We start from the raw sequence: 24,778 nt of genomic DNA, 5'->3' as shown, positions 1-24,778 counted from the left end.
AGTTATATCTGAGCTTTTCAAAGTGCAATCATACAGGTTGGACGTCATTTTATGACCCCCAACATTCAGACACCTTCTGTGGTCACCATGGCGATGAGGCCGCCATACCCTGACGGCTGCCCTCCGAACCCCATCTCTGATCATCCTCTTCCCAGACTCTTCCTCACCATGGACCCGGCCCACGGTGAGATCTCCAGAGCAATGCGGAACCGCGGGGTGGAGATCTACATCCCCGGGGAGCACGAGGGCAGCGGCTGGGACCTGCTGGACCTGAAGACCATGCTGCAGGCGGCCGGCGTCCCCGGGGATTGCGTGTGCGACCTGCTCATCACCATCCACACGGAGGTCAAAGCTGCCTTTTGGGGTGAGCTTCCTAAAATAATGGACGTGTTTGGGTCCCCAAACATGGCTGTGGGTGTGAAGCTCAGCCCGTTGGTCTTTCTTCCTCTGTGCAGATTCTCCAGCCTCTTCACTTACATCTCTGCTCCATGTCGCCGCCCTGCTGTCCAGCCAGCTGCAGCGCGGAATGGACCTCCTTAGCTCTGTGGAGCAGGCCTGTGTGGAGGTCTATTCTCAGAGCCAGCGCAGTGCCGCTAACCAGAAGGTAGCGTGGGCGCGGGACACAGTTCTATATGGGCTGGACTCCAACATCAACTGTAAAATCTCACATGCTGTGGAATCACCTCCTCTTACCAGAAATCATGATGCGGTCACTCAAGATAATCCACAAAATTTGTAGTGAGCAGTTTAATAGGAACAATTTTCTTCTACCGAATTCCACACACCAATTGTATCGCTGTACAGAAAATTTCGCCGGGATGCTCATGCTTATATCTGGTGTTTCACATGTGGGCTGAGATTTTAGATATTTCACAGCATTTAAGTTGAAACGTGATTAGAAAGTGTGCAAGTCCAATAAAACCATGATCTCAGGAAAGTGGACCAACAAGGATGACTGTGATTTCAGCAAGCGCTGGAGATCATCGAGAAGCACCTGTCTGCCCTGGATGTGGACAGGTGGGGGTGCCGGTTGCTCTGTGCCGGGGTCTGGCCTGACAGGCTCCCCCCTGCCTTGCTATCTGCGGAGGATTCCTGCTTCTCCGCCGTCCTGAGGGACGGCCAGGTGCTGCTCTTCTGCCTGAACGCTCTCAGCCTGCAGGGGGAGAGGTGAGACGGCACGTGCTGGGCTGGGCTGGGAAGCTCTGTGCGCCAGTACGTTTTTAGGTCCAGACCCATGTCGCGTGTCACCGTTTTCCCTGGGTAAGGTAAACGGCAACGGGCAGCATAGTGCCCAGGAACACAACAGGGACGCTGCTGGTTTGAGTGCCAGCAGCTCTTACAGAGTAACCTGAATTACTCCTGAGAAAAAGCAGTATAGTTTAGCACCTGTGGTAGCAGCTGTTAGTATTCTATACTAGTATACTAATAATACTGAGAGTAACAGGGAATCGACAGCTGAGCAGCTTTGTGATTTGGCCTCCACTGGTGTTTGTGTGAAGGAGTCGTCCTCTGACGCTGAGTGACCTGCAGAGGGCGCTGCAGTGCGGCTCGTCCCTGGATGGTCAGCTATTCGCCGGCGGCGGGGAGGAGGAGGGGGCCGGGGTCACCCTCCGCCTGCTGCCCACAGCTGTCAAGCTGGTGACGGAGAGGGCGTCGCACGGAGACTGGGCACAGCGCAGCAACTGGCTCTCGCACCTCACCAAGAGCTACAGCGTGGTTCCGAGTAGGTCCCGCCCCCACGGGTCGAAGACTGTCGTGGTTCTGGCGGCGTGGGTGGCATCGCGCATGTTTGACGCCGGGTCTCGGGCCCGTTCCCCACTGCAGATGCAGCGCTTGTACGCCTGGAGGCAGGAACGCGGGCGCTGAAGGCCGTCTTCTGCAACAAGCTGACTGAAAAGGGCAAGAAACTGACCGAGCTCCTGCAGCCTCACAGCACAGGTACCCCCCCCCCCCCCCCCCCCCCCCGTGGTCTCACAGGACGCAGCATCCCCACATCTTGGCCAGAGCTTAACTGGACGGCGCTGACCTCCTTCCTGTCTCCATGGCAGACGACTACCGCATTCTGGTGGACATGCGCTGGAATAAGCAGTACCTGGACATTTTAGCCAACACCTGCAGCTTCGAGGACGAGGATCGATACATGGAGTTCATGGACGCCTTGAACGCAGTGGCTAACAGGTGGGCACCGACCGCAGAACCCCCCAGGAATGTAAAGATGCCCCACCTACCTGGATGGGCAGTACTAAACTTCAGCGGGGGGCATTAACTGGATGGAAGAGTTATGCAAAAATAAGCCGCAACTAGGCTAAAGGAACAAACACACAAAACACTGATTATAAAAGCAAGACAACGAACCTCACATTGTTAGTCTATGCAAACACCAAGCGAACCGAAGAGGAAAAGGCAGCCGAACTGCAGTCCTCACGCAGGGCGTTCAGACACATTCCAAGCAGTCACAATACTACCTGGCCCTGTGGAATTATTAATCAGTAAGGAAATTAACCAGTATACCGAGACATCCATAAAGCATACCTTTCAAAAGCGAGACACCACTGCAGACCACATGGTCTCATCACCATCCAGTATAAAAATATCAGACCCGAGGGTATCGGGCTGCAGATGTTACCCTCAGCACGGCTCTGCCGCAGGATAATCCTGCTGACGGACCGGGAGGAGCAGGCTGTTGTAGGTGCCTCGGCCATGAAGACCACGGCCCACAACAGCGTCCTCAGACTGGCGTCCGCCTTCTCCAAAGGTAAGGTGGGCTCTGCTGCGGCCCGGTCACGTCAGGTACGGCCTGGGCCTGGCTGGGCTGCGATTAATGCCGCGGTGTTCTGGGTACATCGTGGTATTTTGAAATCGTAGTGACTGTGCGGCGAAATTACGTTTTATCGTGGGGGGGGGGCAAATGAATTTTATCAAGAATTCAAAATAGCGTAGCGCTGTCAGAATGTCGTATAACGCGGCGTCAGGTCTGGATGGTATGACAGTGTCAGATCAGGTAGTTCCCAAACCTCATGTGATGTTTGCTGTATATCACCGGGGAGTTGTGTGATTGGGCAGTTTGGTTTTGCTCCGCAGGGAATTACCCACTAAGAGCCTGTAATTAGACTGTACCTTAATTCAACTAGAAATGAATTAAAGGGCCAGCTGAGTGTTTCTGTGGGCGGGCATGCTGTTACAGCTCCCAGCAGGGCGGCGACATAGTTAAGATCACAGGCCACTCCTGTTGATTGCTGTCACAGAGGGGGTGCTGTTGTACCCTTTAGCTGGGACCAGAGTTTTGCTGATAAAATGATGAAAATGGGTTTGAAGTTAATGTAAAGATGCTAATGATGTGTACATGTGCCGAAGGGATGGTGGACTTTGGGCACCTGCCGCACCCTGTTCTGGCCCACCTGCGCACCTTCTTCGAGCTGTGGGACTCCTTCGTGCTCCAGGCTGTGCAGACGGGGCAGCCCTACATCTCGGACCACCTCATGTTCGAGGTCAGTCAGGCTTGGCTGTGAGCCGTTTCTCTGCCAAAGACGTGAGCTGAAATGCAGCAATAGGTTTTCTTCCCCATTTGAATGTAATCCTGAAATTTTGGCTCCTCCCGGGTACTCGGGGGCGGTCCTGATCCGGGTCTCTGCTCCGCCCGGGTACTCGGGGTCGGTCCTGATCCGGGTCTCCGGTTTCCCTCCCACTGCACCCCTAGGTGCTGCAGCTCCTGCGATGGCGGGACCGCTTTTGGGACGTGAGCGACTCCCTGACCGCCGACCCGAAGGCGATATCCATCCTCTCCCTGCACTGGCACTGGGTGCAGAAACACCTCCTGTCCAGGCTGCCCCAGCTGCTGCTGGGGGATCCCGGGTACGAGTGAGCGCCGCCCGCCGCCTCTGTCCCGTTTAAACTCGCCCTGCTGCTGTTAGGGGCTGTTTGAAGCCAGTGGAGATGGTGCCTGAGGCTTGTAAACCTTGTAAGCGTCACTTAGCTGTATGTAGTAATGCTTGCATGTGCTGTACGTGTGATGCTCGTATGTGGCTCTGCATTGCCAAATGAACATGCTTATTTCCCGGGCAACAGCTGTCAGCCAGAACTGCAGGCGGTATCCACAGCGATCCAGAACTGCTTATCCAGCCCGGGTCTGACGGCCCCCGCCCTGAAAAGCATCCAGAAAGCGCTGGGAAAGCTGTTGCCTTATAAGGTGATGGACTGCCTATTAATGGCTTCCCATCTCCGTGGGATGCATGTCCCCACTGGAGTGTGAAACACTGCAATCCCGCCCCACAGCTGGAGTCTGTCGCCGAATGCGCCGCCCAGCTGGGAGGCCTCAGCAAGGCCCTGGACCTGAGCGACCTTCGCCTGGATGGCAGCCGGCCAATCGGGGCACAGGAGCTGGCCCGCCTTCGGAGTGCCGCGCTGGGGGCGGACGCCCGGGAGGGGCTGGTGCAGGCCTGGGGCCTGATCTTTCAGGCCAATAACCAGCTGCAGCCAGAGCATTCTGGTACATTCCTTTCAGTTCTTCCCCAGATAAATTTGCTCTGCTATACTGCCCCACAAAGGCAAAGCATAGCAGCCGGGCACTGACACTGAGAAAAAGGGCTTTTGACTGTCGCCCCCTATGTGTAGTCTGTGTCACTGCGGGGCAGTCACCCTCTTAACGGCTCTACCCTGATGGCAGGTGTGGTGGAGCGCCTGGTGACCTGTGTGGAGCGGCAGCGGAGTGTCCTGGCCTCGCTTGGCCTTCCCACCGGCGTGCCAGGTGAAGGGGGCCCCGGGGCCCCTCCCAGTGAGGAGCTCCTACGCCAGGTGTCCCGCCAGGGGCAGCTATGGCCGCTGCTGGAGGAGCTGGGCTTGCTGAGCCAGCTGAGGATGACTGCGTTCCTGCTGCAGCTGCCACACAGGTACGCTGGCACAGGGGGGCCGGGCACGGGGCCACAGGGGGGTGGGTAAGGTGGGGCACAGGTGGTCTGCTGCCTCAGGGAGCCACTTCAGGGTTCATTGCTTCATGTCAGCCTTTAGTTACCAGCAGCTCCCAGCTATCGGCAGTGATACTTTCCACAAAGCCTTGTGTGAGGCAGATTTACCCCTGCAAACCATTCAGGGCACCACACAACAAAGGGAATGGGAGTGTTTGATCTCCCTCCCTCCCATTCTATGTGGAATTAAACCGTTTTGTCTGGTTTCCTCCTGCATTTTGAAAGCTTGTGGTTAAGCTAATTGACATTTCCAGTTAGCCCATAGTGTCTGTCCTGCATTGTACTGACATGGCACACACTGCAGTGTTCCCTGCAGTGTAACTGCATCTCGCACGTGCTGCTCTAACCCTGCTTCCTTACTGCACTCGTTTCTCAGTATGAAGGACTCGGTGGACAGTTTGCCTCGGCGCTTCAGCCACCACCAGCGTTTCTGCCTGCAGTCTGCCACCACCGACGCCAGGCGGCTCGCTCCCCTCTGGGCCCTCGCTAACTGCCAACGGGTCAGTCGCTGGACCGCTGTGCCAGTCAATGAGTTTCACCTATTCACTGTAATTTTGTGTGAATCAGCTTTAAGCTTCCACTAAGCTGTAATGTGTCCTCCCAGCCAGTGGAGGAGCTGCAGTTTGTGTTCTGCGAGTTGCTGTCTGAGACTCTGGATGCCTGCTGGACTAGCAGCGTGACCTCTGACCCTGAGCGCTGGCTGGATTGGAATCCCCTTCGACCAGAAGAGCAGAAGATCAAGAAGACACTTTTGAGTTGTGCGGACACGGTATGTGTCTCTGTGTCTGTCTGTGTCTGTCTGTGTCTGTCTGTGTGTGTGTGTGTGTGTGTGTGTGTGTGTGTGTGTGTGTGTCTGTGTGTGTCTGTATGTTCCTGCTTCTGTTACTATATAGTTGACTTGCATGGGAGCGAGAAAATGTTGACGTTTGCCTGTCTTCCAGGGCCCGCCGATGCTGCGCCGGGCTGTGTGGTCCCGGTGCGTGCAGGGGGTCCTGACAGGCACTGAGACGGGGACAGTTTGGGATGCCTCCGGCAGCTCCTTGCTTTCCTCTTCCCGGGTCACCCTGGGGGAGTGGAGGGAGAGGATGGTCCAGCTGCAGGAGCTCAGCGCTTTGCTGTGGGACAACATGGGCCTGACCGCCCAGACGAGCTTCAGGTACGCGGCCTGCTGGCACCAGACAACTAAGGATTAATGGTTTAAATGGTCCAGTCACTGACACTGGCCCCTCCCTCTGACAGGAGCGCAGACCACAGACTGCAGGGCTTGGTGCTGCGCCGGTTACTGCAGTCGCTGACAGAGATGCTGCCCCCTAGTGTCCAGGAGGTCTACACAGAACACTGTGAGCTCCTGACTGAGGGGGTGGAGCCTGTAGCGGCTGCACAGGAAGTACTGTCCGCACTCCAGGAGGTGGCGCCTGCGCACACCTTGCCTGAGGGCTTCGTTGCCACGGCAGCTACCTGCCTACAGGAATATGTGCAGAACTGCAGCAAGGAGCCAGTACAGCTGGCCCGGTCCGGTGTGTTCTGGGTCAGTATGGGCTTGCTGCAGATCCAGCTGTGGATGCCCCAGACCATCTTTGACCCGGCGCTGAAGCGGGCTTACAAACTCCGCTACGCCCAGGAGGAGGTGGGTGCCAGGTCACTGTCAGCAGCGTAACAACATAGAATATTGGGTCCAGCTATTGGAGAAATATGACAGTGACACAAAAACTTAGTTTGTTATGAAAAACCAACAGAGGCCAAACAAATCCCTCCTCTGCCGGTCATTTGCTCTGCTTTCTCTCTGCAGCCCACATGGCTCTTGTACAAGTCAGAATCCCTTTGAGTCTTGCTTTGCTGTGACTCCTGACTGTGACTCTCTTCCCCCCTGTGCCTCAGCTCGCGCTGCTGGAGGAGGAATGGAAGGCCCGCAGCCTGTCCTCTCAGCTACTCACTGGGGCCGAGCTGGAGGAGAGCAGTGCCACCGACTGCTTCCAGCACCCCCGCGTCCGGTGCGTGTGCCCCCCCCCCCGCCAGCCTGTAGGCCGTCTGGACTCCCGGAGTCTCAGTCCCCGGCGGTGACTAACGATGCCGTGGTTACAGGTACCTTTGGATCCGCATGCAGAGGGTGAAGGAGCAGATCGGCGAGCTATCCCGCAAGCAGGCCTTCCGTCCTGCGGAGTCGCAGTACAGCCGGCTGCACCAGGAGCTGCAGCACTACCTAGGCAGCGTCGGCCGGCCCGCCGCCATCCAGGCCCTGCTAGGCCGGCTGCTGGAGGCCTTGCGGGGCCCCGGGGCCCAACCAGGGCTGCTCAGAGAGGAGCAGGTGTGGCAGGCCTCGCAGCAGAGCTTCCTGCAGAGGCTGCTGGCCGAGTACCCGCTGTACCCGGACGTGGTGCGCCCCCTACGGGCCGGCATCCTGCAACTACAGCATGGCATGCGGCTGGTGGCGTCAGAGCTGTCGGCCTCGTCGGCTCACACCCCCGGTCTGGCCAGCCTTCTCTCCTGCCTGCTGGCCCTCCCCTCACCATCCCCCGCCCTCCCCTCATACCTGGCCCGCGCGGACCGCCTCTGCTCCCGGACCTGCCTGGACGTCCTGCGGGCCCTGGCCAGGCGGCTGCCCGAGACAGAGACCCTCGAGGCCGGTCTGCCGCAGCCGTCCGCCCTGCTATTCTGCGCCCTGCTGTCTGTGCAAAGCCATGTCCTCGCTGCGGGTCGGCTGGACCCCACCACCTGCTGCCTCCTCCGGCACGTCTGCCAGGTACGCGGGGCGGGCGGAGTGCCAGGTACTGTGTGGGCATCTGTGCAGCGCACGGAGAGGGCAGAATCACCGGGGTTTCTCCAGGTCCACATGGAATTAAGCCCAAGCTCAAAGATGCATATTAAGTGGATCGATCTGTTTGAACCGGGTGCATGTATTTGCCTGAGAGAGTGAGACTGACGAGTTTCAGAAGTTCTTTGTTTCATTTTGAGCTTATAATCGAATGGACAATAGCTGATGCTACACATACTCAGCTAGTCCAAAGAAGGGCAGGTTTATTGCTTCTTTAACCAGCACATCAATTTTCACCCTTGCAAAAGGGTTTTTTAATGATCAGTTAACGTTTTAAAATGATAAACTTGCATTGGCAAACGTAACATTCCACTGGAACCCAGACTAATGGCCCTCCTGTAGATATTCCATTAAAAATGGCCATTTCCAGGCACGATACTCATTTACAACATTAGCAATGTAATGGACAAAAAAACTTTTTTCCAAAATTCTAAGGTACCCCAAACTTTTGAACGGTTGTGTGTGTGTGTGTGTGTGTGTGTGTGTGTGTGTGTGTGTGTGTGTGTGTGTGTGTGTGTGACCTGAGATGGGCTGGACTGTCTTATTCCTTGTCAGGCTCCGCCCCCCCTGATTGTTGCCTATCAGGGCCCAGTTTTTCCAGCGCACGTCATCCACATTGTTATTTTTGCACCCCAACTAAAATGTATGAAAGTTATCACCATGGTAGGGGACGGGGGTTCTGACGAGTGCTGGCTGGCCCCCCCACAGGCGCTGGTGAACGAGTGGGACGAGCAGGAGCGACGCAGGAGGGAGCGGAAGCAGGAGGAGGACAGCCTGTACCGCAGCCGGCTGCACGGCACGGGCCTGAGCGAGGAGCAGCAGGAGGAGAGTGACTTCCGGGGCGCGTTCCCCCAGTACGACGAGGTGACGGCCGCGCCGGGGCAGCGGGGGGTCGCGACCAACCCGCCCTGGGTGCATTAAATCACATTTAACCAACACTTTATCCAGAGTGATGAGCAGACACTCCCCGGGTTACAGTGGTCTGTCTTACGATATTTCGACTTTACTATGGGTATGATAATTAAATAAATTACATGAGATATTCAGCACTTTATAAGTAAGTAAGTAAGGACTTGTCATCCCAAACAATACACAATGAAGTTTACAGTGAGACGAAATATCGTTCTGGACCATGAGTGCAACATGAAACACAAACAAGACAGATCACAATGGGGGTTGGGGGCAGTAATTTTTATACCTCACCTATATACATATAAATATCTGAATGTGATTGTGCATATATACAGGGTAAGACAAGTGAGTAAGTTATGTTGTGCAATTAATTATCATAACTGAGGCATAGAGCCGCCCGTATGTTTATGTACAAACTGAGAAGCTGAGCAGCATGATAATGGTGACTGTGGCCATTTCGGACGAGGTACTTCCTGCGAATGTCCCCCCTCCTCCACTAAAGCTGCCTTCCCGCCACTCCTCCCCCCAGGACTTTGCTGACATCACCTCAGAGCCTACGCTGGAGGGGCCGACGGGGGACGCGGGTCATGTGGGGGCTGCCCCCCCCCAGCCCAGCGAGCCTGACCCCATCTCGGAGGTCTGCATGCGCGCCGTCGTGCGAGTGCACCAGCGGCTCTGTCTCGGCTTCTCCCAGTCGCTCTGGTACCGGGGCAGATCCCCGACGACCAATCACGGCGAAGAACACATCAGTGCTCTGATATCGGCCTATCGGATTTCAGCGCCTGTGATTTCACACTTCTATCACCTAATGGGTGGGTTGCGTGTATTACATGGATAAAAGCAACATTATCCATGCTTTGAATTTTTTTAATAAATTTTTATTGCTACAGATGTGTGTTACTAAACCAGCAGCACAAACTGACTGGTGTGAAATAATTGTGGATGATAATGGACATGGGTAAATGAGCGTGTTCCAGCAGTCTGACGTCCTGCTTCTCTTCCTTGCCCGTCTTGCTTTTTCCACCATCATTCTTTGAGTAATATAAATTTTTCACTTAATTTTTTTTGCATGTTTTTGAAGGGAGGAGCTCTATACAGAAATACGTTAAATACGTAAGACCTTCAATGCCTTTGTATTATAGACGGACTTACCTTGTCTGCTTCCTCACAGACTCTGAGATGGACCAGAAGCTTGTTGGCTCTCAGCTCCTCCTCAGCACCCTCCTCCAGAACACGGTGCGGGGCTCCGGTGGGGAGAGCGCCCCCTGTCTGCTCACCGACGGGCCTTACGATTTCTACCAGCACCCCAACATGAGCGAAGTCCGCAAGTGCTTACCGGTCCTGGAGCAGGTGGCCGCCGCAGTCCGACAGCGACTGGAGGATTGGCCGGAGCACCCCGCCCTCATGCAGGTGCAGTGAAGTGCATGCTGGGATATATAGGAAGATGCATTTTTATGGGGATAGAAATCACTGGCTTGAGTTTTAGCCTCAGTTGGGGTCTTTCGGAAACTGCACTTCTGTGTATAGAGCAGTGACAAGTGTGTGATGTTGTGCGCTTCTGAAATTAAGCTGACTTTGATCTCTCCCTGGTCCAGCTAATGGTGGTAATCGAGCGAATCCTGGCCTTCGGTCTGTCCAGTCCTCTGGCCAAGTTCCTCAATGGGCTGGAGATCCTGCTGCGTAAGGCCCAGGTAACAGACCGATATGGTGCTGTGGTGTTGGCGGGCCGCTGCGGGGGTGCTAACCGGGTACAGACGGAAATGTGTCGGTGCAGAGCGCACAATCAGTCTGTGGGGCTAGGGGGCGCTGTGGAGCTGTCCTCAAGCCTGCCCTGTGTCTTACCGCCCCCTCAGGACTGGGAGGACAACGCCAGCCGCACCGTGTCGCTCGGCACGGAGCTGGGAGCCGTCACCCAGCTAATCATTCAGTGGCGCAAGCTTGAGCTGAAGTAAGACTGGGAGCAGGGCATGATGGGAAATCCTGTGGGGCTCGGGGGGGGGCGGTACAGCGAGAGTGACGGCGGAGTCTGAGGTGACCCCTTACATTCACTGCACCTTCGTAATGCATTCATAGAACATGCATAAGCAGCATGTAAGTACACCTTAACATCCTAACGTCCTTTAGCAACTTTAATATACATTAATGAGAAACATTATATGATGATAATAAACGTTATAATTATATAATGTTTAATAATACATATTAAAGCTGTTAAGATCATGTTTACATCTTAAGATATTTTATGAACGTTCTATGAATGCATTATGAAGGTGCAGTGAATGTAAAGGTGTTATCGAATCTGTTTACTAATGTCTGAATAAAGGTAGATGGTTGTGTTGGATTAGAATTGGATTCTTGGACCTTCAACTTTCGCCTTGGCTCCCTCAGCTGCTGGTCCAGCAGCCTGGACAACGCCCTGCAGCGTCAGGCGGAGAAGTCCACAAAGCACTGGTTCTACATCTACCAGCTGACGGAGAAGCATCTGCAGGAGCACGGATCCGACACCGCAACAGGCAAGGGCCTCTCTGACCGTGTGTGTCAGTGTGACCGGAAATGGTCTCAGTCCTCCTGAGGTCTTCATGGACCACCCAGATTAGGGTAATGATGCGTAGGTGTTAGGGACATGCACCCGATTCAAAGGTCTCCCCCAGTACAAAAACGTGTGACGTGCCGTTTTTCGCGATATCCGTAGAACACAAACCCAACATCCTGTAGGATCGAGACCCATTCTTCAGACTGCTGTACTTCTCCCCCCTCACCCCCCCCCCCCCCCCCCCAGCAGGAGGAGATGTAGAGAGCCTGTCCATTGCATCCGTGTCCTCCACGCTTCAGGCCTTCATAGAGGGCTCCACGCTGGGAGAGTTCCACGCACGCTTGGTCATGTTGCTCACCTTCCACTGCCACCTGCTGGTGACTCCTGCACAGGACGGTCAAGGTGGGCGATGTTGCTCGTGGCTCCGTCTGCGCACTTTGTTCCTGGGGAGTCCCTGTATGTACAGAACATCACTTCAGGACAGTCATGTGCTTTGAAAGTAGCCTTTCGACATTTCCCAGCTAAATATTAATGTATCTGCCCTTACAGTTCCACTGGTCAGCCTCTTCTGGAATCTGTACAAATATTACAGCCAATTCTCAGAGAACGTGCAGGCGAAAATCATGCAGCTGCGGCAGCCTATCGAGAAGGAGCTCAAGGTCGGTGGATTTTTTATTTTTTTTCCCCCATGGATGTTTCCGGAAAGCTTTCTTTGCAGTACAGGCCGTTCTTAACCATGCATGTTGCCATCACCAGGACTTCGTCAAAATTTCCAGGTGGAACGACGTCAGCTTCTGGTCCATAAAGCAGTCTGTTGAGAAGACGCACCGGTACGTTTCACTGGGCGTGTTTTCAGAGTGTCTGACGGAGTCGGCCCCCCTCCTGTCTGCTGTAACTGCACCCTGTGTGAATTCTTGAACCCAGGACCCTTTTCAAGTTTGTGAAGAAGTTTGAGGCAGTCCTGAACAGCCCCTGCACCCCAGAGCTGGTGCAGCAGGGTAGCAACGCCAGTCTGGATCCCGGTGTGGACCCTAGCTCAGAAGAGACACCCCTCATTAGGATGCACAGTGCTCTCAAGGGCGTCCTCCTCAGGAAGGGCCAGGTACTACAGGTATGTATTTTTTATTTGTCCAGTATAACGGCTTCCACATGAGTGTGTAAAGTTTAAAAAAATCATAAAATTTGTTGATGTCCCCTTTTCAGACTCTCCTACACTGTAGTATGACATTTGGCATGTCTCTCTCCATCAGGTTGACAACTCTGAAGATATGCTGCCTGCCCTCGACCCCTCGACCCTGCAGGGACGCCTGCCTTCCCTCACCAGGAGGATGAGGAAGATGTGCGTGCAGATGTTGAAGAAGAGCCCTCTGCCAGAGCTGTCAGAAGATCTGGATCAGTTCACAGGTACGGAGTTAAGACCACCTGCACCTACGCTGCAGAATGCGGTTATGAAGGTTGCCGGGGGTGCAGCCACCTTCCAGCCCCTAAGGAATGACCTCCTTCACCCCCAGCTGAGGTCATCAGGCATGTGCAGGAGCTGCAGAGCCTCTCTGTGAACCCGTCGGCGGAGAAGGAGAAGCAGAAGACGGAGGCGAAGCACATCCTCCAGCAGAAGCAGAGGGCGCTCTCCGACCTCTTCAAGATGCTGGCTGACATTGGTACGTGGCGTGAGAGCAGAGTCGTGAAGAGGCCGGGAGTCGCTGCCTGACTCTGAGCACTGAGTCTGGCTGGGTGTCGTTCCTGTAGGTCTGTCGTACCGCAGAGGGCTGACGTGGGAGCGCACCGGCAGCCAGGAAGAGGTCCTGTGTCTGCAGCCGCTGGAGATGAGCGCCGCCCTATCTGCGGTGCGGAGTAGCGCAGATGCGGAGCAAAGGTGAGGGGCGGACGTTCCAATATGGCCGCCTGCCTCGTCACGGTGACGCTTTAAATCGCGTCTAAATAGGGAGCTGAGATTTGGCTCGGGATTCCTGGCTGTCCCAGCTGACGGGGTCTTTGGGGGTCTGGTTTTTTTTTCCCCCCCCAGGCTGTTTGCGGAGATGTCATCCGCTTGGGAAGGCTGTCAGAAGTACTTCTACCGTTCGTGGGCACGTCGGAACGCCCTGCAGACGGCCCTCCATGGCGCCGCCAAGGTCAGTACATGGGCGGTCTGTGCGTCGCGGCGCGAGTCCGCGGGGGATGTCCGTGTCGGGCCACTGACCCGTCTCGCTCTGGGCAGGAGCTCGGGCTGCCCGCCATCCAGCGCTGCCGCGGATTCTCCAACCACCTCTTCAAGCTGCTGCTCAGACAGCGGCGTCGTCTGGCTCGGCTCACGGAGCAGTGGGTCCACCTCAGGTACTGTGCCCCCCCCCCCCCCCCCCTGCTCTCCTAGCAGACCTGGGGCACCTAAATGGGTTAGACCTGCCTTATTATCCAGGGTTTCTGTGGGAACTTTAAAAGTCGTACGGCGTCTAAAATCCAGTAAACTGAATATTAGGCCTACCAATGTCTTAAACCATCTTAAATGTGATTTTCACAGGTCTTAAGGTAAGTCAATGTTACTTTCATGAAGTTGCATTAGCGCAAGTCTCGCTGTTAAATGTGTGTTTCGGGAAAAATCAGTATTGATCGAGTGAAACTACAGATTCAAACCAACATGGAAGCGCTAACCGCAAACCAGCCTGGTCAGATGTTATCCTCACGCCCCCCCCAGCCAGCGTGTCGCCATGCGACGTGCTGACGTGCATCTCCTCTCAGCAACAAAAAAAGCTGAATTTTTTATATGAATAAATTCATTTACTTTGCAAGTAAATCTGGGACTGATTTCCCTTCGTATCCTACGTACGTTTTCCACCCTTGAAACAGGACTTAAAAATGCATTCATAATGGTCTTAAAAGGGTCTTAAAAACTTGTTGGAACCTGTAGAGACCCTGTTATTCTTCCTTCCCTGGCACACAGGCAGATGATTGGATGTCTGGGGGACGTCCAGTCGCCGGCAGTCCAGGTGGGACGGGACAGTGGCCCCTTGCCTCCCCAGGTTGCGCTGAGGGGCTGGGTGGACAGGGCCCACTCTCTGGCCATGCAGTGCTCCGTCGCACTGGAGCAGCTGGCCCTGCTCCTGCAGTGCTGCCCCGAGACGAACCCACAGGGGGAGAGCTCCAGCATGCGGCACAGCGCCCCCTTGAGGTACTCCTCGCCCTTAGACGCGGAGAGCTGCCCCCCCGGCTGCCAGATGAGGAGGGGCGACCCTGTATGGGCGCGGGCCATGGAGACAGTCACAGGCATGCTGACCGACACCAAGGCTCTGAAAGCGGAACTGGATGGACTGGTGCAGCAGTGCAATGTGGGAAAGCTGCAGAGCTGGTGAGCCAACGTTTAATATTGTATCACAGTTCTCAGGTTGGTGTTGGTGTTGATTGAATGCCTTTAACTGCACAGATAGTGCCAACCAGGTGAATGACAGTACTCGGGCAATGCGAGACTATAGTCTTTAATACGACCTCACACTTAAAATTCCAGCCATAAAAAACTATAAAAAAATGAATGGAAATTAACTGGAAATGTTTAATCAGTGGCAGAGGAAATGGTTCCGAGAGATACGTTTTCAGTTTGGAAACACGGAAATCGTGCATGTTGCGTGTTTAGATGCGCTCCGCTTTGGCCGCGGTTCTTCGCCTCTGCAGCCGCATGTTTAAAACTCTACGAGCGTGTCTATAAGGGACGGCTTCGGACCAGCTGAAGGTTCCAGCTGGATTGTGGCTTTGCTGAATCGGGCCTCTCCTTCGGTTCTGTAGGACCCAGTTTCAGGCGTGCTGCGTGGTCCTGGAGCGGCTCAGGATGGTGGCGGCCCGCATGCATGCGGTGGAGCAGCTCTTCACGCCGGATGGCTGCTCCCAGCCGCTCCTGGCCTGCGGGCTGCAGTATGTGCGGGGGGAGGTGGAGGCGGCCCTGACGGAGTTCACTGCCTGGAAGGAGCTGCTACCGCGTCTGGACCTCGCTCACCAAGGTGACAGACTGGCCCACTGTGGTGGGGCGGGGCCTCACACGGATTGGGTGGGGCCTCACACGGATTGGGCGGGGCCTCACACGGATTGGGCGGGGCCTCACACGGACAGGCGTTTCTGACGCGCGGAGGAAATGGTGCCGTATTTCAGCAGGAAGCTCATGTATCTCTGCTGCTCCTTCCATTCCACTTCCAGGCCAACAGCAGCCTTTCTCGCTAGAGTTCTCAGACCAGTTGGAGAAAGTCATTGGTAAGGTGCTGTGTGCAGTACAGAGCCTGCTGAAGCTGAAGGAGATGGACGCAGAGCCGCAAAGCACTGAGCCTGTCCAGGAGAACAGATCAGGTGAGAAACGCCCACAGCGCCAGAGCCAGCAGACTTAAACAGAAGATGTGTCTCCCCTCCACGCCCAGCAGCCTGTACGCTAAAGACATGGCACTAAGAAGTCCGTATCAAAAGGGTCAAGTTGTCATTTCTGATCTGAGCTGCAGACGGTGAAGACGCCCCATCGGAGGATCTCCTGAAGACTGGCCACCTCACCAAACTTCTGGAGGAGGGCCTGAGTGAGGAGGTGTCGTCCCTCTCACTGCCGGACGTGAACGTGTCAGTGGGTCAGCTGCTGGAGCGCCTTGGTGCCCAGAGAGATGCCTGCTCGCCCTGTCAGCTCCAGGTGCCGTGCCAGCCGTCTCGCATGTGTCAGTAACAGTGTCACACGCATTTGGGCCTCGGCGCCCTTTCCGGAAGCCCTTTCTGCTGTCTCCCATTGCTGTTACGCAGCGGCACGCCGGACCTGGGGAACACTGGTGAGATTTCACTCCAGTCTGCAGTGCACACTGCAGTGCATCCCCTGCGGTCAGTCTGACAGTGTCTCCGCCATCTTCCTCTGTGTGTCTGCGTGCAGGAGCTGAGCCCAGCGTGCGAGAGGCTGGGCCGTCTGCTGCCCCTCCTGGACGCCTACTCGCACGTCACACGCCATTACCTGGCGGTCGCCCTGGGAGCCCATCGAAGCAGCGCGAAACTTCTCTGCGTCCTGGCTGGCATCTTCACGGAGCTGGCCCAGAAGGTACGCCGGTGCGCCGCACGCTCACCTCACAGACCATGGACACTAAGCATAAATATCAGTATCGTTCAACGTCTGACGTCACGTCCCCTTAGGCGTACGTCCCCTGTTCAGTCTGGAGCTCAGCGGTAATGCATTTCACTGCATACGATATAACTGTGCATGGGACAGAAATAACTTGATTAGAAATCTCAGTTGAGGTTTCCTGGAAACTGGAAATTTTACAAATGTTGAAAAGAAATGTTTACTTAATTTCATTTGCAGGAAAACTAAAACACAGTGCTTTTTGTAACAGCCTATTTGTCATTTGTCTCCTTCAATATTTTTCTTTAAATTGCTTGGTTTTTAAATGAAAGGGAGAATCAAGCCTCCATGTGGCCATAGATTGTATAGTTGCCCTAAGCCTGTGCCCTGCCTTGTGGTCCAGGGCTTCTGTCTGCCCCAAGAGCTGATGGGCGGAGGGGACAGTGAGGGGGCCACCGAATTCCACGACTATGAGGGCGGGGGCATCGGCGAAGGGGAGGGCACCAAAGACGTCAGCGACAAGATCGAGAACGAGGAGCAGGTAAGGACAGCTGGGAGGGGGGTCCTGGAATCTTACGGATGCTGTGATCTGCTAGGTGCCTTTTTAAACGAGAAAAATGTCTCAACTAGGTGGAGGACACCTTCCGGGAAGGACAGGAGAAGGAGGAGGAGGAAGAACAGGCCAGGGGGGATATTAAGGAGGAGGACAGTGCTATAGAGATGTCGGAGGACTTTGACGGGAAGCTGCATGATGGGGAGCCTGGTTTGTATCAGAAAGCACACTGTGTTCGGAGCAGGCAGTGTCATGTCTTCAGGAGACGGTAACCTGGCCTGATGTTCGATGATGTCACAGGGGAGGATGATGACGAGTCCGACAAAGAGGACGAGGAGGAGCTGGACAAGAAGATGGGGGACCTTGGAGAAGGCCAGACGGACACCCTAGATGAGAGGATGTGGGGAGATGACGAGGATGACGACGACCTGGACGCCAGTGATAAGGAAGAAGAGTCCGGCCCGGGAATGGACCAGGTATTTATGCTTTCTAGGAAGCCTGAGCTAGGCATGCGGACAGGGTTACTCCTCAAATATACAGTGAGGTTCCTGCTTGGCACGTCTGGGCCGGGCTGACAGCGGGACGGATCTGCGCAGGTGCCTTGACGCTGAAGGTCTGTGCTGTTGCAGGGAGAATCACAGCTGGTGGCCAAGGACGATAATCTCGATGCTGGGGAGCCCAACAAAGACGACAAGAAGAAGCAAAACAAAGATGAGAACCAAGATGGCGCCGATGAGGGAAAAGAGAAGATCCATGAGCAAATAGATGAGGTATTCGACATCTACCCCTGTTCTTTTTAAATCCAAATTATACGCATCTGTACGAGTCCATCAAAGGGTGCGTGAGCTGCGTGTCGCTGGGCCGTGGCAGGATCCCGAGGGACTAATGGCGTCTTCATCCTGTTCGTGACGCAGCGGGAGTTCGATGAGAACGAGGTGGATCCTTACCATGGCAACCAGGAGAAGAAGGCGGAGGCGGAGGCCATGGAGCTGCCGGAGGACCTGAACCTGGATCGGGAGGACGAGCAGGCTGGGGACGAGCAAGACGGCGATGGTGAGGGGCGGGGCCAAGGAGAGGGGGCCTGCCTGGTATGGGAGACACTGAACCAGGAAGGAGTGGGGGGCCCGGTATCAGTGACACCCCATTGGGCAGGATGGGACACTTGGTGGAAAGTTTATCCTTAATTCATATTATCTGTCTGTTTTCCATTTGATCTGTCAAATTCTGGAAATCTAGCGACGTCCAGTATGAGAAGCTGAAAGGATGTAAATCTCTTTATTTCCTGCTCCAGAAAACAACCCATTTGACATAGACGAGATGGAGGTGGAGGAGAAAGAAGGGGAGGGTGAGGGAGGGGAGGAAAAGCAAGGGGAGGGGGAAGAAGGAGAGGAGGAGCAAGGGGGTGAGGAAGCAGGGGAGGCGACCCAGGAGGAGGACGCGGCTAAAGAGCAGGACGCAGATGCGGAGCCAGCGGAGGGCGACAGAGAGCCTGACGCCGGCGAAACTGCTGAGGAGGAGGCGGAGGAGGAGAAGGACCAGGGACAAGAGGAGGGGAAAGAGGAGGACAAGGCCGTCCCTGCAGGCCAGGGCCAGCAGCCCCAGGTCTAGATTAATCGCAAGCCCCCACCCCCTTAACCGAAAGCCCACCCTGCAGAGAGACGGTGCCCTTGGCTGAGACTGTGTTACAGAGCATTTCTCTTTTATTAAATGTTTTTCATTTTGACAAACTTTCACATTTTACTACACTGCACAACAACCGATCTTAATAAACGGAGCCCTTAGCCGGGCCGCGCTTACAAAGGTTTTATGTGATGTTAGTGGTGGTTTGGAAATTACTTTGTGCCGTGTGGCTTTAAACTGACCGTTTCCCTCACAGGAGGAAGAGGATGGTGCAGAGGAGGATGAGAATGATGCGGAGGCCGCAGAGAGAAAGGAGCACCATGCTGATGGACAGACCGGGGAGGAGAACATGCAGAGTGACACTGCCATGGAGCTGGCAGGAGAGGCCTCCCAAAGGGATGAGAGCAAGGAGGTACTGGGCCACACCTGCTTGGGAAAGGCTGCCACCAGGCAGAGAGACCAACTGCACCCGCCTGTCTCTCTGCCTGTCTGTGTGTCTGTCTCTGCCTGTCTGTGTGTCTGTCTCTGCCTGTCTGTGTGTCTGTCTCTGCCTGCCTGTGTGTCTGTCTCTGCCTGTCTACATCTGCTAGCCTGTCACTCTGTCTGCTTGTCTGTCTTTCTCTGACTGTCTGTCTCTGTTTACATCTGCTAGCCTGTCATTTTGTCTGCCTGTCTGTCTCTCTGTGTTAGCCTGCCTGCCTCTGTTTACCACTCTCTCTGTCTACCAGTCTGCCTGTCTGTCTCTCTGCCTGTGTCAGTGTGCCTATTTGTATGTCTGCCTCTCTGTCTACCTACCTCTCTGTCTCTCTCTCTCTGTCTGTCTGCCTGTTTGTCTGTCAGAAAACTCTGTATCCACTCTGTCAAGGAAACATTACGGTGACAGTGTCCACGCAATGGACATGAGTTCATGACCCATCAGTTCCAGGAGCACCTCACCTAGCTCTTTCTCCCTTCATGCTCTTAAACAGCAGAAAGTACAACATTAAATAGTTGTCTTATTAGGTTCTTGCTTTGCTGGTAGATGTTGTGTAGCTCCTGCTCCAGTCCTGATCACACTCATTCCTGGTCGATCACTGGAAGCTCGGTCTCAGTCAGTCACGCCGAGTCGCCTCCTCAGCCGCCGTTTCTGTTTGGCTCATTTGTACGTCGCTTTTAGCGTCTGCCAAATAAATGTAAATGTGTTTCCTGACACTGACCTGAGGGGGGCGCTCTCTCTCCCTTGCTTGTCCCTCAGGAGCATGGGATGGGGGCAGCAGACGCCAGCCAGTCGGAGGGACACGACTCCAGGCTCATGGCGCGGCTCTCCTCTCTCAAACAGACCCAACAGAAGACACAGGTAGGCGCTCCACCCCCCCCCCCCAGTTGCTTTGCTATCCATCTCTTGTCTTCTAGGCCAGTGTTTCTGAAGCCAGTCCTCCGGAACCCCCCTGCGGACAGTCCACGTCTTTGCTCTCTCCCAGCTCTCAGCCAGTCAGGAACACCGAATGCAGGCGCGCTGGTAGCTGGAAAGGAACAAGAACGAGGACTGTCTGGGGGTCTGGGGTTCCCCGAGGACTGGGTCCCGAAACCCTGTTCGAGGCCGTCCCAGTGGACGTGACTGAGATCTGCGTTTGTGACCCGTCTCAGAGCTTCAAGAGGAAGCCGGGCCAAGCGGACAGCGAGCGTTCCCTGGGCGACGACAGCGACCGGGTCAACAAGCGCCTGCGGACGGTGGACAGCAGAGAGGACAGGCAGCAGGACCGGGCCCAGACCCAGGCTCAGCAGGAGTCGGACCTGTACCAGCACATCAAGGAGGGGGAGCAGAACCACGATGCCCAGACCTACGGTACCGAGCCCGACACTCAGAAATCCTCATGCACGGTTAGCTAAATAACTGAAAATTATAAGCCAGTTTGGATCATTGACCGCTGAGCATCCTTCCAGTTTATCCAGTACAGGGTCCTAGTGAGGACGTCAATACACTGATAGTCTTGGAGTCTAGAAATCTTTCTAAAGCAACTGCAGAATTCTGATCAGTTGTTTCGACCCTTGGCAGATGTGGCCAGTGCTGACCAGCAGAAAGCAGCCGGATCCCAGCCGAAAGAGGAGCACGAGGAGGAGAATGTCAGCATGGAGCTGGAGGAGCAGCAGGAGGACCTGCAGGCCATCGATTTCGAGGAGCTGAAGCCAGAAAAGCTGGATTCGACCAGAACGTCACAGAAAGGTACCTGCCGCCGCTGGAAGGAGGTGGAGATGCAGAGTGAGACAGATCACAGGAGTCAGGAGATCTGGTGCTTCCAGGTGTGGAAAACGGGAACCTAGAAGCTCAGAGACAGTGCGAGGATGAGGAGGATGCGGAAGAACGGTCAGAGGACAACGAGGACGATGAAGACGAGAAACGTCCAGAGAGAAGCTGCGAGTCCACCATCCACACTGTCCCGGAGCTGCTGACGGACACGTTGCAGGTACCTGAGCCGTGAAGCTCACCCTGACGTCACCTTACAGGGAGCGCATCCCCGGCACCAAGGTCCATACAGCCTTCAAGAACCCACCAGAGAACCCTCTGCTTTGTGTGCTTCTAGAAAGCAACTCTGTGCTCTATCCTTTTAATCAGGATCATGTCTGTCTGTCTGTCTGTGTCTCTGTCTGTCTGTCTAACTGTGTGTGTGTGTGTGTGTGTGTGTTTATCCCAGCTGCCGGTCAGAGATCCTGAAGTGCTACGGAGGGAGCTGGAGCAGCAGTTGGAGGCCTGGCAGAAGCAGAGCCCTGCGACTCCAGAGGAGGTAACCCCACCTGGCTCAATGGGCAGGATCGGGATCCCACCGGGAGCCTGGAAGATCTCCCACGGGGTCCCATCAGATCCCATTACACTGTCCCTTCAGCAGAGCCGGTGATTCTCTGGCCTCCACCCTGAGGCCCAGAGACGCTTCTAAAACACCAACCGCCCTGTGTTGAGGTCGATAGTAGTAAACTTGTCCGAGTAGTTAAGTGTGGAATTGAGATCCGCCTTGATCAGATTTGCTGACCTCCTCCTGTCTTCCTGCCCCCGCCTCAGGAGGGCGCCAGCGTGGCCATGTGGCAGCAGTACCAGCTGCTGACGGGCCCACTCTCCCAGCAGCTGTGCGAGCAGCTGCGACTCATACTGGAACCCACGCAGGCCGCCAAACTCAAGTGAGTACCGGTGCTGGGAAGGGGGGGCCCGAGGACGGGGGGCCGAGCCGCCCCCTGCGGTAACACTTCCGTTTTCGGTGGCAGGGGCGATTTCCGCACAGGCAAGCGGCTGAACATGCGTAAGGTGATCCCCTACATCGCCAGCCAGTTCCGCAAGGATAAAATCTGGCTGAGAAGGACGAAGCCCAGCAAGAGGGAATACCAGATCTGCCTGGCTGTGGACGATTCCTCCAGTATGATAGACAACCACTCGAAGCAGGTAACGGAAACGAGGCGGAACCTGCGGGTAAAGAAGTCATTGGCTGTCACCCCAGTCTGCGAGACTCTGAAGTGTTTTCAAGCGACGGAGTTGCATGTCAATGATATGACGGCCTTCAGCTTCCCCTTTCGGTTCCTCTCCACCGTGTCGTACAGCTGGCCTTTGAGTCCTTGTCTGTGATCGTCGGCGCCCTCACACTCCTGGAGGCAGGACAGGTGTCGGTGTGCAGGTGAGTTTTTACGATCCACCGCGAGGCCGCTTCAGATCCTGGCTGAGATCCTCCGGGCTGCTAATGGTGGCCTTTCCTTGCAGCTTTGGGGAGACCGTTCAACTGCTCCACCCCTTCCACCAACAATTCAGTGACCAATCAGGAGCCAGGATACTAAGGCTGTGTCAGTTTCAGCAGAAGAAAACCAGAATAGCCCACGTAAGACGTCTTTTGGTTGGATGACACAGACCAGTTGTCCTGTCTGCATTTAACACCGCCAAGCTGATCCCACTTATGAATTTAGTGTAACGTTGAGTTCTTCTCTTCATCTAGTTTCTGGAAAGTTCTGCCAGCATGTTTTATTCGGCACGGCAGCACACCAACGCCTCTGGCGCTACAGGTGAGGTACAGAGGACTGAGCTGCGGTCACACTGAGCCGCGGGTCACACTGAGCCGCGGGTCACCGACAGCGTGACGATGCTTTACAAACGCGCTCCTTGGACAGGCGTGGCTGGGCTGACCGAGACCTCACACCGGCCTCTGCTTGGTGCGATGCTTGTACAGATGGGTACTTGGGAAGGCTGTAACTCTTGGGATATTCGCCGCACAGCTGGCTGAAATCAACCCAAAAACCAACAAACAGGCCCTTTAGTGTGTCAGTAAGAAGGGATAGGGAGGGGGGCAGAGAGCGGGGGCACGGTCCGCGTCGTTCAAAGCCAGCGGCTCGCTCTGAGCTCCGCCATTGTTGCGCCACAGCATAACTTCAGGTTGGCCGCCAATATCAGGTCCCCCCCCCCCCCCCTTGGACAACAGGACATAAAGAAACGGGCTGAAGAAATAAAACCGTCTGCTAGGACTGAGTTTCCGCGAGACCAGTACTCACCCGAGACCAGTACTCACCCGAGACCAGTACTCACCCGAGACCAGTACTCACCCGAGACCAGTATTCAGCCAGTCAGAAATGTAACAGAGGCCCAGGGTGGCCAGAACCCGACAGAAAGTGGACGTAATTAGCAGAATTTTTTTGGTAGTGATGAAATTTGTCTTGATGTACTATTTATATTGGTTTGCTAGTCTGGAACATTGGGTACATAAATAGCTGTATGTTTAATAGAGTAATTAAGGTTTAGCACTTTGCTCCTGGGATGAGCAACCTGCAGCTCACATTCATGTCCTTAACCACTGCGCCACCTGCTGCCACATATGTATGACTGCAGTTCCAGTTCAGTGTAACTGAATTGGGTCCAAAGCCCAGCTTGTGTACTGTGCTGCCCCTGATCTCCCCGCATGCGGGCTCCTGCTTCCACAGACTCCGCCCAGCTGCTGCTGATCGTCTCCGACGGCCGTGGGCTCTTCCTGGAGGGGAAGGAGAGGGTCACGGCGGCTGTGCAGGCGGCACGTGCTGCCGGCATTTTCGTCATTTTCGTGGTTCTAGATAACCCAAACTCGAGGGTAGGAGAACCGTGACCGGCTTTAGTTCTCTGCACGTTCCTGTCGCATGAGCCTTGGTGATGTAGACACACTTCTTCTCACCTGTCCATGTTGACGCTCTTCAGGACTCCATCCTGGACATCAAGGTGCCCATCTTCAAGGAACCCGGCGAGATGCCGGAGATCCGCTCCTACATGGAGGAGTTCCCCTTCCCGTTCTACGCCATCCTACGGGATGTGAACGCCCTCCCCGAGACGCTGAGCGATGCCCTCAGGCAGTGGTTCGAGCTTGTCACGGCGGCCGACCACTAGGCCTTGCCGGCCCTCAGTGAGGTCACACTAAACTGCAGGACGTCTCGCTGCTGCTACAGCCTCCGGCGTCGGAGAGCCGAGGGGACGGACCTTGATGCTGGCTGTGTATGTGCCTTTTCCTCCTCCACTTGAAACGTTCACATAATCCCCATGATTACAGTCCTACCCCCTTTCTGTTTTAAAGCGGGAAAATGTTTGTCCTTGCCCCCCAACATGGCAAATAAAATGGCAGCCTACTTGTAAACCTTGCATATCTGAACTAAATAGATGGGTATCTCGTGTGTGTGTGTGTGTGTGTGTGTGTGTGTGTGTGTGTGGACTGAATACCTCATGTGTGTTGACAGTACTCCATAAATGTGACGAATGGTTCAATATCTCAAGTAATTAGAAAGCACACATTTTTGAAAACGGCAGTTCAGGTAACTTAATCACCGTTTCCCCAGGTGGTAAAAAATACATATGATTTTGAGCTGTTTAAACAGATTTTTAAAAATAAAAAAAAATGTGCCTTTAAGAGTTAGTCGTCATTTGATACAGTGTGAGCTTCCATTAATTTAATCTGTATTACCTGAAAAACTTAATCCTAATCAGGCTCTGTTAAGGATTGATATTAATGCCAAATATAGCTTCTTCAAGGGCTGGTAGGTTCCGTGTCACAAAGTGTACAATGCTTGTATGAAACTAGGTTTTAAATGTACACCTGTATTTTTAAATTGCTGAATTATTTAGATGATTCTTTTGTATTGTGAGTAGCAACATTTCAGATGTGAACTAAACAGATTGAAGATAGCTCACCCTTGTTTCCCTATGCACCTTTATGGAAAAAAATCTAGCTACCTACGAAACCTTATTGAAGTGTTGCTCAGTGATATGAATAAACTTGTTTTTCGAAAAGATTTGTCTGTTTTTGTTCGTCTGTTATTCTTCATTCTGACGCAATGTCACTTGGTGGAGTCGTCACTGTCC

The 24,778-nt window shown here is 54.6% G+C and overlaps 1 protein-coding gene across 3 annotated transcripts in view; it reads left to right on the top strand.

Annotated features, from left to right (window-relative positions):
- mdn1 (midasin AAA ATPase 1) overlaps positions 1 to 24,708 on the top strand; it is a 45,164-nt gene extending 20,456 nt beyond the window's left edge. For 2 of the 3 annotated variants that reach the window (XM_048985788.1, XM_048985786.1), the window contains exons 46-102: positions 156 to 364; positions 456 to 604; positions 968 to 1,167; positions 1,500 to 1,723; positions 1,825 to 1,938; positions 2,049 to 2,178; positions 2,649 to 2,755; positions 3,355 to 3,488; positions 3,698 to 3,852; positions 4,066 to 4,186; positions 4,273 to 4,486; positions 4,664 to 4,886; positions 5,338 to 5,461; positions 5,566 to 5,730; positions 5,903 to 6,117; positions 6,201 to 6,588; positions 6,840 to 6,952; positions 7,044 to 7,701; positions 8,482 to 8,637; positions 9,215 to 9,497; positions 9,857 to 10,095; positions 10,281 to 10,376; positions 10,539 to 10,633; positions 11,074 to 11,198; positions 11,465 to 11,620; positions 11,768 to 11,877; positions 11,975 to 12,048; positions 12,143 to 12,329; positions 12,469 to 12,622; positions 12,730 to 12,876; positions 12,965 to 13,091; positions 13,242 to 13,347; positions 13,434 to 13,549; positions 14,154 to 14,558; positions 14,990 to 15,201; positions 15,395 to 15,541; positions 15,688 to 15,866; positions 16,098 to 16,259; positions 16,684 to 16,821; positions 16,911 to 17,043; positions 17,134 to 17,309; positions 17,463 to 17,603; positions 17,748 to 17,886; positions 18,125 to 18,435; positions 18,710 to 18,865; positions 19,688 to 19,789; positions 20,080 to 20,278; positions 20,489 to 20,656; positions 20,734 to 20,897; positions 21,126 to 21,215; positions 21,488 to 21,603; positions 21,688 to 21,862; positions 22,018 to 22,091; positions 22,175 to 22,289; positions 22,404 to 22,470; positions 23,380 to 23,522; positions 23,627 to 24,708. In XM_048985788.1, the coding sequence (XP_048841745.1) occupies positions 156 to 364; positions 456 to 604; positions 968 to 1,167; positions 1,500 to 1,723; positions 1,825 to 1,938; positions 2,049 to 2,178; positions 2,649 to 2,755; positions 3,355 to 3,488; positions 3,698 to 3,852; positions 4,066 to 4,186; positions 4,273 to 4,486; positions 4,664 to 4,886; positions 5,338 to 5,461; positions 5,566 to 5,730; positions 5,903 to 6,117; positions 6,201 to 6,588; positions 6,840 to 6,952; positions 7,044 to 7,701; positions 8,482 to 8,637; positions 9,215 to 9,497; positions 9,857 to 10,095; positions 10,281 to 10,376; positions 10,539 to 10,633; positions 11,074 to 11,198; positions 11,465 to 11,620; positions 11,768 to 11,877; positions 11,975 to 12,048; positions 12,143 to 12,329; positions 12,469 to 12,622; positions 12,730 to 12,876; positions 12,965 to 13,091; positions 13,242 to 13,347; positions 13,434 to 13,549; positions 14,154 to 14,558; positions 14,990 to 15,201; positions 15,395 to 15,541; positions 15,688 to 15,866; positions 16,098 to 16,259; positions 16,684 to 16,821; positions 16,911 to 17,043; positions 17,134 to 17,309; positions 17,463 to 17,603; positions 17,748 to 17,886; positions 18,125 to 18,435; positions 18,710 to 18,865; positions 19,688 to 19,789; positions 20,080 to 20,278; positions 20,489 to 20,656; positions 20,734 to 20,897; positions 21,126 to 21,215; positions 21,488 to 21,603; positions 21,688 to 21,862; positions 22,018 to 22,091; positions 22,175 to 22,289; positions 22,404 to 22,470; positions 23,380 to 23,522; positions 23,627 to 23,812 (9,712 nt within the window). In that variant the 3' untranslated portion in view covers positions 23,813 to 24,708. The remainder of the gene's footprint in view (positions 1 to 155; positions 365 to 455; positions 605 to 967; positions 1,168 to 1,499; positions 1,724 to 1,824; positions 1,939 to 2,048; positions 2,179 to 2,648; positions 2,756 to 3,354; positions 3,489 to 3,697; positions 3,853 to 4,065; positions 4,187 to 4,272; positions 4,487 to 4,663; positions 4,887 to 5,337; positions 5,462 to 5,565; positions 5,731 to 5,902; positions 6,118 to 6,200; positions 6,589 to 6,839; positions 6,953 to 7,043; positions 7,702 to 8,481; positions 8,638 to 9,214; positions 9,498 to 9,856; positions 10,096 to 10,280; positions 10,377 to 10,538; positions 10,634 to 11,073; positions 11,199 to 11,464; positions 11,621 to 11,767; positions 11,878 to 11,974; positions 12,049 to 12,142; positions 12,330 to 12,468; positions 12,623 to 12,729; positions 12,877 to 12,964; positions 13,092 to 13,241; positions 13,348 to 13,433; positions 13,550 to 14,153; positions 14,559 to 14,989; positions 15,202 to 15,394; positions 15,542 to 15,687; positions 15,867 to 16,097; positions 16,260 to 16,683; positions 16,822 to 16,910; positions 17,044 to 17,133; positions 17,310 to 17,462; positions 17,604 to 17,747; positions 17,887 to 18,124; positions 18,436 to 18,709; positions 18,866 to 19,687; positions 19,790 to 20,079; positions 20,279 to 20,488; positions 20,657 to 20,733; positions 20,898 to 21,125; positions 21,216 to 21,487; positions 21,604 to 21,687; positions 21,863 to 22,017; positions 22,092 to 22,174; positions 22,290 to 22,403; positions 22,471 to 23,379; positions 23,523 to 23,626) is intronic. The other variant, XM_048985787.1, reaches the window with a different exon arrangement.
- Positions 24,709 to 24,778: the final 70 nt, after the last annotated feature.

This window comes from Brienomyrus brachyistius, chromosome 19 (genome assembly GCF_023856365.1).
Source record: "Brienomyrus brachyistius isolate T26 chromosome 19, BBRACH_0.4, whole genome shotgun sequence".
NCBI lineage: Eukaryota > Metazoa > Chordata > Actinopteri > Osteoglossiformes > Mormyridae > Brienomyrus > Brienomyrus brachyistius.
Note: the sequence above shows the minus strand (reverse complement) of the source record. Positions and strands in the feature narration are given on the sequence as shown.